The sequence below is a fragment of the Pipistrellus kuhlii genome, unplaced genomic scaffold (assembly GCF_014108245.1).
Source record: "Pipistrellus kuhlii isolate mPipKuh1 unplaced genomic scaffold, mPipKuh1.p scaffold_m20_p_2, whole genome shotgun sequence".
NCBI classification, from domain to species: Eukaryota; Metazoa; Chordata; class Mammalia; order Chiroptera; family Vespertilionidae; genus Pipistrellus; species Pipistrellus kuhlii.
The window spans coordinates 59755495-59772385 of record NW_023425515.1 but is presented as its reverse complement, the minus strand read 5'-3'; the positions used below and the strand labels follow the sequence as shown (position 1 = coordinate 59772385).

General features: G+C 36.0%; 1 protein-coding gene across 1 annotated transcript in view; it reads right to left on the bottom strand.

Annotated features, from left to right (window-relative positions):
* Positions 1–10933, bottom strand: part of CD200R1 (CD200 receptor 1) — a 32770-nt gene extending 21837 nt beyond the window's left edge. Inside the window, exons 1-2 of the mRNA XM_036445096.1 lie at positions 10716–10933; positions 8934–9154 (exon numbers count right to left, since the gene is read on the bottom strand). Coding sequence (XP_036300989.1) covers positions 8934–9154; positions 10716–10933 — 439 coding nt within the window. The remainder of the gene's footprint in view (positions 1–8933; positions 9155–10715) is intronic.
* Between the last annotated feature and the right edge of the window lie 5958 nt (positions 10934–16891).

Here is a 16891-nt window from a genome sequence, read left to right as displayed (position 1 = left end):
GCAAAGTACTTTAAATTTCTGGCTCCAGAAAGCAAAAAATATTAGCCTTAGTATTTTATTACTGAATATTTGTACTGCATTTTCTAAAATTGTATATTGTAGATGTAGGGTAACATAAAAGTATTATTTCCCAGGTAAAGTTAAAGAAGTAAATTGCCTACTTTCTTCAGAGGTCCTGAAAATAAGATGAATTATAATCTAGATAGGCTAACAATATTTCTGCCTCTAATGTAGTGGTTTTCACATAGTGATGTGGGAATTAGTAGAAATCTATGATAGCCAGAATATCCATGAACTTTGTAACTTTGGGGAAAGTGGGCCTAATTTATCATTTTATTTTTTCTATGTAAATAAAATGCAGTATCCTGTGGGAATGAATAACTAAAAAAGCATCATCAATTTTTCTCAAATTCTGTTATTTTCTAAATAGCAAAAATGAATTTCAATTGGAATAAGACACATGATATTTTTCTCTACAAAAGCTATTTGAAGATTACTGCATAAATTTAATGACAAATATTGGAAATAAAATGTTTTGCTTTCTGCCTTAGATGATGATCAGTCTCCCAACTAGTACTTTTCATTTATAGGGCACTCGAGTAAAAGATCTATCACATATATTAGAGAATTTTAAATCATGTTTGTTCTTTCTGAGCCAGAATTTTCTCAGGGAAAAACACTATTTTTCAAACATCTGAAATTCTAGGATAAAAGTTATTTATATTAATGAACTACAACTACAAACTTAAACATGATAAATCTCAAACATAATACTGAGTAAATAAAAGCAGTTATAAAGTAATATACACACTATGATTTCATTTATGTACAATACAAAAGTCAAAACCAATTCTATTATTACACACATGGTAAAATGTAAAGAAAAACAGGAATTAATTATGTCTCATAAGATAATGGCTACCTTTAGATCAGAGGTTGAGGGAATATTTGGAGAAGAACTGTTAATAGTTTATCTTTTAATTTACACAGATATTCACTGTATAACCATTCTTTAAAATGTATGAATATTATACACTTTACAATATGTTATTTATGTTAATATAAAAAACTTAAAATGATAAATGCCAAGAAACACAAAAAGTACAATTAACACCTATTTTTTAAACAGTGTCAAGAATTGATCCTGGTATCATAGCTTATACTTCATTTTGTAACACGTTAATTTATTAAAGTGATTTATATTTTGAAAGACATTCATTTAGTAGAAGACAACACCTAGTTAGGTGGTCAGTAAACAAACTAATGGTCGGAAACCCAGTTTCAGCAGAGACAAAAATAGAAAGAAAAGGAAAAAAACACCAAAATTTTTAGAGAAAGAAAATCTACTTTTTGGTTCTTCCATTTATTACCTCTGTAATATTGCATAGATTACTTTCTGAACCTCAGTTGCTTCATCTATGCATGTAGAAATTTAGTATCTGATCAAAGTGGTCATTCAAATTTGTAAGGGGAAGGAAGGATGATTATATCATTGATAGTAAATAGATATTAGGGGGAACTAGATAGCCATTTGGAAAAATAAGAAAAAATAAAATAAAATTTCTGTCTCATTTTTCACATAAAAATATAACAAATAAATCAAAGGTTTTAATATAAATAAGTAAACAAGCACTGGAAGAAATATAGGTACAGTGGTGCCTCACACAACGAACTTAATTCGTTCCAGGAGCAAGTTTGTTATGCGAAAAGTTCGTTATGTGAAACGCGTTTTCCCATAACAATACATGTTAAAAAAAATAATTCGTTCTGTAGCATAAAATATGCTAAGATGACATAAAAAAGATAAATTTTTTGTTATTATTTTTATTTAGATACATCATGATATAAAAAAAAATATTGAGTTTAACTTAAAAGGACGACTGCCGTGATACGTGCGTGATTTAATTCGTAATGAAGAACGATTGCCGCGATACGTGCTTAAGTTAAGCGCAGTGAATAACGACTGCCTGCAGTGCCTGCGCGGAAGGATGCAATACATCGGCAGCGATCATGGAAGCTCGGGCGAAGCAGTCGTGGAAGCTCGGGCAAAGCGGTCGTGGAAGCTCGGGCGACTTCGTTGTGTGAAACGAAGTTCGTTGTATGAATCATGAAATGAAGTTCGTTGTGTGCAGCGTTCGCTGTGCGAGGTGTTCTTTATGCGAGGCACCACTGTATTATTTTATGCTACACACTAGATAAGGTGATAGAATTCCAGTTTGTCTGGGACTGAGGAGTTTCTTAAGACATAGGGGCAGGAAAGCCCCAGGAAATCTGGGATAGTTATCATCTTAAGTGAAGAAACCTTTGCAACCCTGGCACAAAACTTAGAAACCATAAAGAAAAGTATTGAGAAATTTAACTGTACAAAGAATTTCAAACTTACGTAGACAAAAACATGCATAAAATAATGTTGACAAGCAAAGCTTTGTGGAATATTCTCAACAGTTATGATAAACAAAAGGATGCTTTACTCCAAACAATATACAGAAAACATATATATGATTAAAAAAAAAAAAGAGAGATGGACAACCTAATTGAAAATATTGGCCAAGGATATGGAAGGCTAACAAAAGATTTTATATATATGTTGAAGTGTGACTTAGATAGTATCTGTAACTATACTCTTCAGATACAACATAGAAAAATAAAACACCCATCAAATTTATGAAAAGGAGAAATGTTTAAGAAAAGTAATAAGTTCTAAAACACAAGCATTCAATAATGATCAATGAATGGATAAAATTTTGAAATAAAAAGAAGATAAGTAACAAGTTCAATCTTTTCCAAAATAATATAATCACAGAGTCTGTATCAGTTGGTTAGTACACAGTGCTAATAAAAACCATATTGCTGGGCCTAATTTTTTCCCCCTGAGAATAATCACAAAGTCTGTATCAGTTTGTTAGGACACAGAGCTAATAAAAGCCATATTGTTGGGCTAGATTTTTTGTTGTTTTATTTTGTTTTCTGGTGGGGTTTTCTTTTGTTGTTTTTTGAAGGGTTTCCTTGGGGAATTACTATCACATAGCCCAAAACTAATTGTTGAAGATAGATTTTTTTGTACAAACTTATATTAGTGATAACAAGGATCAAGGTTTTTAATGAATATATGGTAAATATATATGCATGTCAAATATGCAAATATATATGCACAGGATATTAATTCCAGCATAGTTTTTCACTCCAAAAAATGTAAACAACCAAAAAGTCCATCCATAGGGGCTAATTAAATATTATGAAATAATATCTATGCAAGTGCTTTGAAAACCACAAAGTGATAATAAGGTACCATGTTTTGAATGTTTGTAAAATTAAAACACAGTGCTAAGTGTTTTATACACATCGTTTTACCCAATCTTCATAGCAACCCTAGACATTAAACCAAGGCTTTGGGGTAAAAACTTCCCAATTTAAAAAAAATTAGAACTGAGTTCAAATTTTTAAAAATATTACATGAGCCAACTAAAAGTGTCAGCAAGCCAGATCTAGCCCAGGGGCTGCCAAATTGCACTCTCTGATGTGGAAATTAGAGGGAGAAACAAAGCCAGTCTTCAAAACATTTAAAATTAGGAATCTTTTGGAGGAAATGAAGTTAGCAAAAGTGATGAAAAACATAGAAAGTAAATGCAATTCCTTACACCAGGGAAAGAGGAAATTTTAGGACAGGAATTATCATGTAAGAAAAGTCTTAAAATAAGAACTAGGGGGCTTTATGATTTGCTAACAAGAAGGTGGTCAGAGACCATCCAGAGCTGTAAAAGAGTGGTGTTAGTACAGAGAGAGGAGCAGAAACAGACTGCAAGGACTCTAGCAGAAGCAATTTTCAACAAATGTAGACTTATTCTTTCAGGAATTTTGACCTAGAAAGTATTGGAGAATGAAGCAATGTTGTTTTTTCCTTTCATGTCAAACGGGAAAGAGATGGGACAAAGCTGGAACTATGAAGACTGAGTGGGTTATCTGAGAGTAGAGAACACAGGCGATTGAAAGAGAAGTGAGCTGTGTTACAAGAATGAAGGAGGCTAAATGGTAAAGCAGGATCCTAGAGGTGCTGGGAGCAAAATGGATGTCAGCTTTTGAAAAGATTGATACTCAGTCTCTGAGAGAGGAGCAGAAGGGTTAGAGACAAAACAGACATTTTGAAGAAGTTTAGGTTAACAAACATTTTCTGGGTACACCTACTCGGCCTCAGGTAGCTGTGCAGAGCTTTGGGAATGGTAGGCAAGGTCTCTGCCCTAAGAAATCTTATTATCTGAGGGAGTTAAAGATGCCTGCACTGGATGATGAATAAATCAGAAGGTAAGCAGCCATGTGCTGAGTATAAGAAACAACAGTGACAGTTTAGGTGATAAAGAGAGACCTAGGACAGTGTTCTTAATCCTGGCTCCCATTAGAATCATCTGCAAAGATGCCCAGACTGTATTCTCTGAAAATTCCAATTAAATAGACTTGAGCAGGCACCACAGTATAATATTTTAGGCTCTACAGGCAACTCTGCCTGTCAACCAGCTTTATTTTTTTTAATTTATTTTTTTATTGTTTGAAGCATTACAAATAGTAGTACATAAGTCTTTTTTCTTCCCCCCTCCTTCCAGCCTCCCCTACTCCCTGCATATGCCTTCACCTGCCCCCTGCCCTGTGTCTTGTATCCATTGGACAAGTCCTTAGATTGATTTCTTACAGCCTCCCCCCCACCAACCTCCCTTGCCTTCCTGCTATAGTTTGACAGTCTGTTCAATGGTTCTTTATAACTATTTTTCCCCCATTTCTTTTCTTTGAAAAATCTTGCAACTGACCTGCTTTAAATTACTGGTTTAAAACAACCTTTGGCGAGGGAGTCAATAAAGAATAAGATAGAATTATCTTTCTGGAGAATAAAAATAGCTAGATTTCATTATTTTAAATCTATCAAGTTTTACTAGTTGGATATCTTTTCAAAAATTTGTCAGTACTACAAAATGCATAATATAATTAGATATTCTTATATTACCTAATAGGTAAAGCTTTGGGGAAAGATAGTATTTCATGGTAAATTAACAAAATGGCAAGGACAAAAAGAAATCACTAAGCAATTTAAAGCTACATATGTACACACCCAGTTTGGAAAAATCACTTTTACCAAATCACTGCATGTTTTCAAATGATACTTTTGAACACATTCAGGTTTCTCCTATGTTGATGCGGGGGTGGGGAATTAGATGCTGTTTTCTCCGTCTAACTAAACTTAATCCATTCTTTGCTGCCAGACTTCTAGAAAGAGTGGTCTGTGCCCACTGCCTCGATTTCCTCCCCACCCCGTCTCTCCTTGAGACCAGCAATCTTGTGGCTCCCACACCCTTCCAATTCAAAGCACAACTTGGAAGGGGCATCCTCACACGTTCTGTACTTCTTCAGTGCTTGTGCTCCTGGATTTCTTGGCACATTCAGATGCTATTAACCACTTTCCTCACCTAAAACCCCTTCCTTCATGACCACCACTATCCTATCCATTTCCCTGCTTGTCTTCTTCTCTGCAAGCCTGCCTGTTTCCTCAGGCATCTTAGTGTAGTATTCCCTCGAAGTCTCACCTGCTCTTCTTCCTCGTTGTTCTTTATTCCATTTTCCTACCCACCCCCAGAACTTCACCTGGGCCTCTACACAGTTGATTTCTCCTTGTTTTACCACTTTAATCACAACTTAACTCCCTCTGTCCTTCATACAGGCTGTTTAACCTGTCTGGAAGGTTCATCTCCCCAACTCTTCTTGCTAGCTATTTCTGTTCATCTTCATCTTAAATAACACTTCCACAGGTAAGCCTTCTTTTGCTCTCAGAGCAGATTAGATATATCAATCATGTATTTCTATGTCACCCTCTACTTCTCTTCGCACAGTTTGTATAATTTAATTATTTGCAATGATTTGTTATGTATAATTCCTAGAAGATTCCAAGTTCCATGAGAGCAGGATCCGTGTCTGTCTTGCTCAAGTATCCTAGCATGAAGCACAGTGTCTGACACATGAAAGACACTCCCTTACTTATTGACTAACAGAACAAGTGACCCACATTTAACTTTAATTTGTTTTTCCTAAACAGGAATCTCAATTCTGTATCTGTCCTTTTTTTCTATTCCAATACCTTCTGCCATTTTTGGTGCATCACATCTAAAAGTCATAGATTTCCCCACTTGCCACATCTCTTTTCCTTGCTATTTTTTTGGTGCTATGAAGGAGTTTCAAGCTCAGCTCATCCACTAAAAGTTTGGTAATGTCCTTAATAATTCCTTGAACACTCCTAAGCTTTATTTGTCTATGTATAAAATGAAAGTATTAATTTAAAAGCTTCTAAACTTCTTTTATGAAAGCTCTATACTTCTCAATTCCCTGTTTCCCCGAAAATAAGACAGTGTCTTATATTAATTTTTGTTCCCAAAGATGTGCTAGGTCTTATTTTCAGGGGATGTCTTATTTTTCCATGAAGAAGAATACAGTACACATTTATTGTTAAATGAAAATAAAGGAAATGTATTACCTGTATACGGTAAGGTAAATTAATTTTCATTCTGAGACAGAGCCTAGGGGGCCTTATTTTTGGGGGATGCCTTATATTTCATTCAGAAGAAAACCTGTAAGTAGGTCTTATTTTCGGAGGATGTCTTATTTTCTGGGAAACACAGTAGTTTCACACATTTCCTTCACTTCACAAATGAGGATATTACTATCTACAAAGAGTAAGCAATTTGTTAAAGGTGACACAATCTCATGACATACTTTTAAAGCCAACAAAAATATTTATAAGAATCTAGAAATTGGGGGAAAGAGTACTGATATTTTGTTGAGGAAGTGAAAAATACCAAGATATTCAATGCATGAATGAATTTTAGAAAGCAAAAAGGCATTTAATAATGTAACGCATTTTATCTCAATGTCCAAAAATAATATAACCAGCCAAATCAATATCAGTTGATAAAAGCACAATGAGATTAGCTCTAGCTGCTTTGACTCAGTGGATAGAGTGTTGGCCTGCAGACTGAAAGATCCCAGGTTTGATTCCAGGTCAAGGGCACATGTTGTGAGCTCGATCCCTAGTCAGGGATGTGAGGAAGGCAGCTGATCAATGATTCTCTCTCATCACTGATGTTTCTAACTCTCTCATTTTCCCTTCCTCTCTGAAATCAATAAAAACACATTTTTTAAAAAGCACAATGAGCCGAAACCGGTTTGGCTCAGTCATAGAGCGTCGGTCTGAGGACTGAAAGGTCCCAGGTTCGATTCCGGTCAAGGGCATGTACCTGGGTTGCGGGCACATCCCCAGTAGGGGGTGTGCAAGAGGCAGCTGGTCGATGTTTCTCTCTCATCAACGTTTCTAGCTCTCTATCTCTTTCCCTTCCTCTCTGTAAAAAATCAATAAAATATATTTTTTTTAAAAAGCACAATGAGTTTAAAAATACATGAATTTGAAGAAAGTTCCACTTCTTTTATAGCAAAATAAGCTCTCACATATTACAACTATAAATTCTGGGAAAATATAAAAACTGCTATCTGAAGCCACTGGAGAGTGGAAAAAGCAAGAAGATTCTTGAAGAATGTCAATTCTTGGAATAAGGAAGTGGTTCGGAGTTGAGGGTATAGGTTCCCGTTTTTCCCCTTTTTTCCACTTTTAGTCTCAAGAAAGGCTGCAATTGGAACCACATTGAGCTTTTTAAAGATCTAATAGAAAAACCCACAGTTTTCTGAAGAAGAGAACAAATTTTGGTGCAACCTTGGTCTGTGGAAATTGAGAGAAGCAGCTAGAGAAAGAGTTCCAAATTCTGTGTGAAAGAGTTCAAACTCTTTCTCACTGACTCTACCAACATCTCGCTCACTGACTCCAAGCCACACGTGGCAGGAAAACACCTGAAGCCAACTGGATAAATGTAAAAGCCCTGTTCACGAGGAAGGCTTAGCCATTGAGTCCAACTAAGTTAAATGTTTTCTGGAGGAGGGAGTGAGGTCAACAAAGCAATATAACAAAATCTAGAGTCTCTATGATACAATATTCAATATCCAAATAAAATTGCTCAATATACAGAGAACTAGGTGAATGTGGCTCATTCTTTCTTGGGAGGAAAAAAAACATTAAAGGAAAACCAAACTTAAGGTGATCCAGATATTGGGATTATCAAACAAGACCTTAAATTGGATATTAAACTATGCTCAGTGGTGTAAAGGAAAATATACTCACAACAAATGAAAACACAGAAAAATCACAACAGAGAAAAATAAGCAAGTTAAAAAATAAATTGAAATTCTAAAATTGAAAATACACTATTAAAATAAAATATTCCATAAATGGGCCTAACAGATGAATGGAGATGAGACAGAAAATTGTAGGCAAACTTTAAATATATCAATAAAAATTATCCAATCTGAGTGAAAGAGAGAAAAAGGAGATTAAAAACATAATAACCACAGAGACTAGAGATGAAACAGCAAAAATTCTTTAAATATATGTGCAATTTGAGTTCTAGAAAGACAAGAAAGACAAAGTTAGCAGAAAAATTATTTTAAGCAATAGCAATTGAAAATTTTGCAAAATTTACTGAAAATCATAAATATACAAATTCAAATATCTCAGTAATCTTCTAGCAGGATAAATATGAAAATAACCATACATAGACATATAACATGTACTAAAAACAATAAAGAGAAAAATCTTTAAAGCAGCCAAAGAAAAATGACATTATAACCAAGGAAACAATAATTTGAATGTCTGCTGACTTCTCATCAGGAATAGTGAAAGAACATTTTTAAGATGCTGAAAAATGAAAGCCAAGCCAGAGTTCTATATCCAGCAAAAAATATGCTTCAAGAATGCAGCATATTTAGACAAAAGGAAACTAAAAGAATTCTTCACCAGCCGGCCTACACTACTAATAATGATAAAAGAAATTACTTAGGCTGAAGGGAAATAATACCAGACAAAGTCAGAAATTCAGGAAGCAATGAGAACTTGGAAATAGCAGCTCTGGTGGACATAGTGTATGCACTCAGAATCTCCTTGAAGGAATGATTCTTGGCTGTTACTGCTAAGAGCACTATCGGCAGACAGCCTTCAGTTATCAGCATCTTCAGAGACCAACTCAATGACTTTGCCGAAGTCAGAACCTTCTCAGGGTATCCCGCATTTAATGGCTGACTGAGATGAAAGTATAAAGGCCCAGTCACATTGATAAAATAGAGGGCCTCTCTAAGACTATTCTAACTCAAGAGCTTCCCATGAATGGGAAGGAGTCAAGGATTGAGGTTGCAAGTAGACTTCTCCCTCTGCAAACTCACCCTTCCAGGTGCTTCTTCCAACTGTCCTCCCTAATAAGCATTCTCTACTCCAAACTCTATCTCAGAGTTTGCTTCAGACAGAGCCTGCAACAGCATGAACAACTCAAAGGAGCAGATATTTTTAAAGAAAATGATTTACGTCTAAAATCTTTCAGTTTAGTTTCTAGTACTTGTCTATACTGTTTTCCATAAACACACATAAGATTATGTTGTTCAGATTGTTTTAAGGCTTTTTGAACAGATAAGGCATGTAAACTTTAGCTATGAAAAAAAAAAAATTCAAAACTGTTTGCTCAGTGTTCATGCATGAACAATGTTGTTTCTTCCTGCAAATAATTAACTGATTGTGACCCTGAGGTGAGTTTTGTTAGAACATACAAAGCTATTTCATAACCATAGATCTCCCTAATCTTAATCAGAAGTTACCCGTGTGTCACTGATATCAAGGAGGAAAAGTCTATCAATGATTACTGAATTTTAGTCACTGTGCAGTCTGATTTTTTTAGATAAATCATGAAACCAAATGACAACTGAGTTATTTTATTAATTAGCAACATTAACTGAAATATTCATGACTTGTTGGGAGGCAACTTATCTACTATGAAACTGTGGAACTGTATCATCTACTTATTTCTAGTCTCAATTTATTATAATCTCTATATTTAACTTTTCATCTTACTCTGCAATTTCGAAAGAGTTTTCTGTCCTACCTGGTTTGGCTTAGTGGATAAACTGCGGACTGAAGGGTACTGGGTTCTAGTCCAGCCTAGACCCTAGTCAGGATGCATGCAAGAGGCAACCGGTCGATGTGTTTTTCTCACATCCATATTTCTTTCTGTCTTTCCCTCCCTCTTCCACTGTTGCTAAAATCAATGGGAAAATATCCTCGGGTGTTGATTTAAAAAAAAAAAAAGTTTTCCTCTTCTTATTTAAGATTAAAAATTGCCTTGTCTTCTCTTCTCAGATCTTGCCCTCTGTTATTGAGAGGAAAGAAATAATTATTGCTCCTAAGACCTAAATACAAAAGTATATAGCGCCTATTCTACCATTTTTATCTTTATGAAGACTCCCTTTGTGGGACCCTCCACTTCATGAATGATTCACAAATCCTAGATTGTGTTATATTTCCAGGTATGTATAGGAATTTCCCTCTTAGTTCTCCTCTCTCCCTGCATTGACTTTAACATCTTCCTCTGCAAAGAAACTTCTCTTCTCAGCCACCAATGTCTCACAGCAGAAACATAGGACTTTCTAAAATAAAATCCAAGGGTAGGAACTCTTGACTCTTTCTGCAAAATTAGTCTTTCACCAAATGCCACTCCCACTGAAGGGGACACTGCTGCCACATTATTCCCTAAAAATATCACTTTATTATATTGTTTTCCTGTTCACAAAGCAGCAGGTGGCTCTTCAATGCTTACTGCACAGTATCCAAGTTCCTCTGTTTAGTTATCAAGGTCTCCTGAGATTCAGCCTTTTTGTCTATGATCTTTTCACACTCAATCTCCATTTCATCAGGAGAGTTCATTCTCTTCCCAAAACAACTTGCTTTTTTGTTCATACTGCACACCTGCTCCTCCTTACTTCTATCTCTACCTTTCCCCATCAACCCAAACGCATCATTCAGCTCAAGACCCATCTCTTCCACAAAGTCTTTGACAGCTCCATCCCACTGTAACTTCTCTCATGTTTTACTAGATTCATAAACAATGTCTTGCCCTGCCCGGGTAGCGCAGTTAATTAGAACAGCATCACTGTATGCCAGTATTGTGGATTTGAGCCCCAGTCAGGGCACATACAAGAATCAACCAATGAATGCATAAATAAATGGAACAGGAAATTAATATTTCTCCCTCTCCTTTTGTTGGTCTCTTTCTATAAATCAATAAAATTTAAGAAATAATAAAATTAATAAAACAGAAGGCAGAAAGGGGAACAGGAAGAGATTAATCAAAAAACGTATATGTATCTAGAACATATATGCATCTGTGAAATACTTAAGGACACAGAAAATAGGGTGGTGGAGGGAGGCAATGGGGCGGAAGGACAGAGTAGGGGGACATCTGTAATACTCTCAACAATAAAGGTTTTTCTTAAAAGTTCTCTTAAAATGTCATCTTAGCTTGTTTTCCCTAATTTAGTCTGCTAATAACTTTTAGGCACTATTCACAGATAACACATACCCTCCACACACACTCAGTGTTCTTAACCATGGCTTTTGATTTGTTTATTAATTGCTTAAGCATGGATGTTTAGAGAAAACATACCTAAAATTGTTGTAATATGTAAATTTGCAACTATCACAAACCAAGAAAGGAAGATAGAACTGAAATTAATGAAGACAAACCCCTTCTTTTTTGCAATTTTTTAAAAGAACCATATGATTTCACAATTGCTTTTAATCCCTGTTCCTTCTTTTGCAAACCAGCTGAAGCAAATCATTCCTGTCTTGATTATAACTCTTCTTGTTGTTACTGCCTGCCATCTAGTGGAACATAATGCTAAATGGTCAAGGAAGGAAGAAAGGGGGAGAATTTATTTTCAGCAATTCATGCATAATCTCAGCATCAGTGACTTTTTTAAAATATATTTTATTGCTTTTTCATAGAGAGGAAGAGAGAGGGATAGAGAGTTAGAAGCATCGATGAGAGAGAAACATCGATCAGCTGCCTCCTGCACACCTCCCCACTGGGGATGTGCCTGCAACCAAGGTACATGCTCTTAACCAGAATCGAACCCTGGACACCTCAGTCTGCAGGCCGATGACCTAGCCACTGAGCCAAACCAGTTTTGGCATCAGTGACTTTTATAAAAGGTAGAATTGTATTAATTGGAATATAATTTGAACACAAGAAAAAACTAGAAGATAACTTGCTAAAATAAGGAGGAAGAAGTGGTATGGGGTGAAGGGAATACAAAGAAAAGAGATCAAAGTTGCAAGTTCGGACCATTTACGATTTTTTAATCTTTCCCCTCAGGTATTTTCTGAATAAAGTTAGTGGACCAACTGCCACATTGCTTGAATTTATAAGCAAATTAGTAAAGATGAAAGTAGGTTTTATGTGCGTTTTTTTAATGCTATGTTTTACATTGAAGTCATTCGCTGAATTAAAGTGAGTTATTTATGTTTGGCAGTATTTCTAGGTTTTTTGAACAGAAAAGGCATATAAACTCTACCAAAAAAAAAAAAAAACTTGAAATCTGTTTGCGCAATGTTCATGGTTGAACAATATGGTTTCTTCCTGGAAATGATTAACTGATTGTGACCCTTATATAAGTTTTGTTAGAACATACAAAGCTATTAAAGTAATACCAGTAATAAAGGCAAATTCATGCTTCAGGCGGTTTGATTATTATTCTAAATTATTTCATGGTGAATCTATTATGCCAAATCACTGCATAGAATTTGCTTTCCATAACTTGATTCCAGACATTTTGATAAGTTTATAATTATTAAAGCAGAGACTTCAGGTATGATATTTTATATATGTAGTATCCCTAGTTGGGCTTAGAAATAGTTTTAAAACTCAAACCTTTAAACCATTAATATTCAAAATTATCAATTATGTTTTAATCTTTTAAGGGAAAATGAAATGTTTATTACTTGATGTATAGTTGACATACAATAGCACATTAGTTTCAGGTGTACAGCACAGTAAGTATCTTATAATGTGTTTGCTATCCTAAATGTAGTAACCATCTGTAATCATACAAATGGCTTCTTTGACAAGTTGGGTTCTGCACAGGTTTCTGCACTAGCTTTCTCCAACAAGAGAAAAATTTCATTAGTTAACACTAATGAAAGATTCAGATCACTGGATTATTTTATAAATAAATATACCACTAAATTTATAGCCAATATTGGCTTAACTTTTCTTCAGTGGTGCTCTTAATAGTGTGAAAAGTATAATGGCCGAGACCAGTTTGGCTCAGTGGATAGAGTGTCAGTCTGTGGACTGAAGCGTCCCGGGTTCAATTCTGGTTAAGGGCATGTACATTGGTTGCGGGCACATCCCCGGTTGGGGGTGTGCAGGAGACAGCTGGTCAATGTTTCTCTCTCATTAATGTTTCTGGCTCTCTATCCCTCTCCCTTTCTGTGAAAAATCAATAAAATATATTTTTTTTTAAAAAAAAGAAAGAAAAGTATAATGGCTAAATAGTGAGGGAAATTGCCTAGTCAAACGTTTATTGATGCTTATAGTTGCACCCACTATATGCTGTGACTGCCATATACTATTAGTGTTGGGCAAATCCTGTCACCTCTCTAAGCTTCAGTTTCTATCTTTGTAAAATGCCTATTTCGCTGAGTTGCTGTGCAGATCAAAGGAGGAAAAGTATGTGAAAATTCTGCACAGAAAGGTACAGTAGTACAGTCTGGTTATTTTGTGTGTGCTCATCAGTAAGATTATCGTGTGCAAAATGGTTTTTTTTAGCTGGAAGATAAGCAATACTTTGAAATTTCATATGAGGAAAAAAAATTCCTTTTCTTCTTTCAATTACCAAATTACAAAATTTAAAACCAACTACACTGTTTCCTTGTCACTGCTCCCTTTACTAAAAGCGAAACCTAAAAGCTCCCTCCCACATCAACTCCTACCAACTCTCTACAGTGAAACCAGGACACCCCCACAACAGTCCCAAGTCCTCTAAACAACCACAGCACCCTAGGCACTGAAGTGTGTCCTCCAGCACAGAAAGTGTCTTTCACAGCCTGCACCTCTTAAAACTAAACACAGACATACATTGCAGATGTACCACCAAACTCTGAGCATATTATGTTTTAAAAAGCACCTGGTCATAAAAAGTGCTAGAAAGCAATAAAATTTCCTAATTTATATTAACAATATGGACCTAAATGGGTTGAAAGTATTATTTTAAATCTTGTTTAAAAAGAGAGAGAGAAGATAAAGAGGACCCAGATGACTTGGATTGCTACTAGAAAGTATTTAATGTATTCAGCTTCATTCAAAAACAAAAAAAAAGGGGGGGAGGGAAGGGAAAATAAGAAAACGGGCAATGAGGCAAATCATAGAAATGAGTATACTGTAGTCAGATATGAAGTAAAATAAGTACAAGTAAAATAAGGATAATAAAGTGAAATAAATCTGTGAGCAACCCCATCCCCCATATCTATGTCTGTATTTATCTTGTATTACTCCAGAAGAAAGGCAAAGAAAGCACCGGAAAATCTGAAACCAGGTTTCTCACCAGTCATTCTCTTGTCACTCTTCCAAAGACAATTCAAACTTACCAGCCACTAAAAAGACAGTCAACATCAGTAGTAACTGTAGGTCAGAAGTTCTCCAAGAGCAGGGCATTGCTGTTCTCTTCTTTTCCGCCCTTCACTCAGCCCTTCTCCTCCACACAGGTGCAAAAGGAGCTGAGGGCATGGTGAGGCTCTCTCTGGCCACTTCTCCGAGCTGAATCCTCTTAGGCCATCAGCAGCCAGGCACTCCTTTCCTTCTGGCCGCTTCCTTCAACTCTATGTGTTTCTAACTGATTAGTAACTTGGAACAGAAGAAACTCTTCTCTGGAACTTGACACAGCAATAGATTTCCTGTATGAAGCACTGAAGCAAAGACGGAGGAAGCAGATTGATTGAGTTATCTTTCAGCTCATTGGTTCTCTTCTCACTTCTGCTGTACAGAGATAAACCTTACAGTAAGGCATTGACCAAGATCAACGGACTTGTCTAAACTTGGATTAAAAAACACAACAGAATATGTATCTATTTTTGGCCCATCCCATTAAACTTCCCAATCATGGTAACTTTCAGAAGCTCTCTCCAAATTGAATGGGTGAACAGCCTCAGTAATAAAGTTTGTAATAAAACATTCCCCTTGAAAAAATTTGCATAAAATTGCTGTCTACAATATTTACAACACTAGATGCATCGTAAGTGTATTGCTTTCTTATCACTACTGTAACAAATTACCACAATCTGAGTGGCTTAAAATAACAGGAATGAATCTAGTTCATAATAGATCTTATGGGGCTAAAAGCAAAGAGTTGGGAGGGCCGTGTTCTTTCTGGACACGTGGAGAGAATCTGTTCATTGATTTTTTTTTTTCAGCTTCTAAAGGCCACCAGAATTTCTTGGCTTATAGCTGCATTATTCCCAACCTCTGTTCCATTGTCACATTCTTTTACTGTAACCCTCCTACTTTCCTCTTATAAAAACCTTTGTGATTATGTTGGACCACCCAGATAATCCAAAATAATCTCCCAATCTCAAAACTCTTAACTTAATCATATCTGAAAATTCCCTTTTCACATATAAATTAACCTACTTACAAATTTCAGAATTTAGGTCACAATTTTTTTTTGGGGGGGGGTGGGGGGGCGGGTAGTGAAGAGAGCATTACTCTATCACAGTTTCATACTTATTTTCATTCATTTTCACTTTTGAAGAACTGCCAGGGGTCCTCAAACTTTTTAAAGTGGGGGCCAGATCACGGTCCCTCAGAGAGCTGGAGGGCCAGACTATATGAACTACTAATTCCTACTGTAACACCTCGGCTGCACTCACTGCCCCAAAAACCTGGCGGGCCGGATCAGACTCCTCTGCGGGCTGCATGTGGCCCGCGGGCTGTAGTTTGAAGACCCCTGAACTAGACTGATTATATGAACCAAATTACAAATAAGCACTCATCTTTAGTTGTCACAGAGCTATAATTGAGAATTACAAAAAAAAAAAAAAAAAAGACCAACAACAAAAATCCTCTGCCTTAAAGTGCTAGTTCATGAGCATTTGGGTTGTTTGGAGGAAATAAATTCTCTATGTGCTAAGAATTTCCTACTCCAAGGCAAAACTCTTCGGGAAGGGGAAGAAAACACTGCAAACAGGAAAAAGACTAAACAGCATGCAATATTTTTCCTGTAAGTTAGCAGTTTCATCTTTCCTCTTGCCAAATAGTAAACTATATATATATTCTCCCCCTTCCTCTTCTCCAGCTTTCCTTTCAGTGAGCCAATAACGCACAGTGAGATCGGGTGTTTGAGGGTATTGAATACCTAAAGATATGGGCTATGTGACAATGATAGGCGACAGCAAAAACAGCTTCCTGATGTTTAAAATTGTACCATGTGTCAGAAAGTCAGTGATGAAATGTCAGTTCAAATATAGCACTCTTGTTTCCACCACACTGATGTTAAAGTTCATAGTAGTTATGACCATGAGTTTTGGTATCAGATAGACCTAGCATTGAGTCTCTGCCGGGCAAGTACTAGTTGGATGATAGTGGGCAAATCAAATCAGTAGCCTGTTTTTTGTTTGTTTGTTTGTTTGTTTGTTTGTTTCCATTTATATTAAACTTACATGAGTGCTTTCTTATGCCATCAGGACTTCTTGGTGACCATTTATTTTAATACCTGTTCAATGTCAGCACAAACTAAGGCACAGAAGGGCTATGTGGCCTGCTTAATGTCTACAAATGACTTGGTGGCACAACTAGGAGTAAAACTCATGTTGCACATTTGCCAGCCTTTTGTTTTTCCCACTCAACTCCTCAGGTTTGAAATTTCAGGCAACGGCTTTCATAGACATTCTCCCATGCACTTATCTCAGGTCAGACCGCAATCTACCATCAGCAGTTTA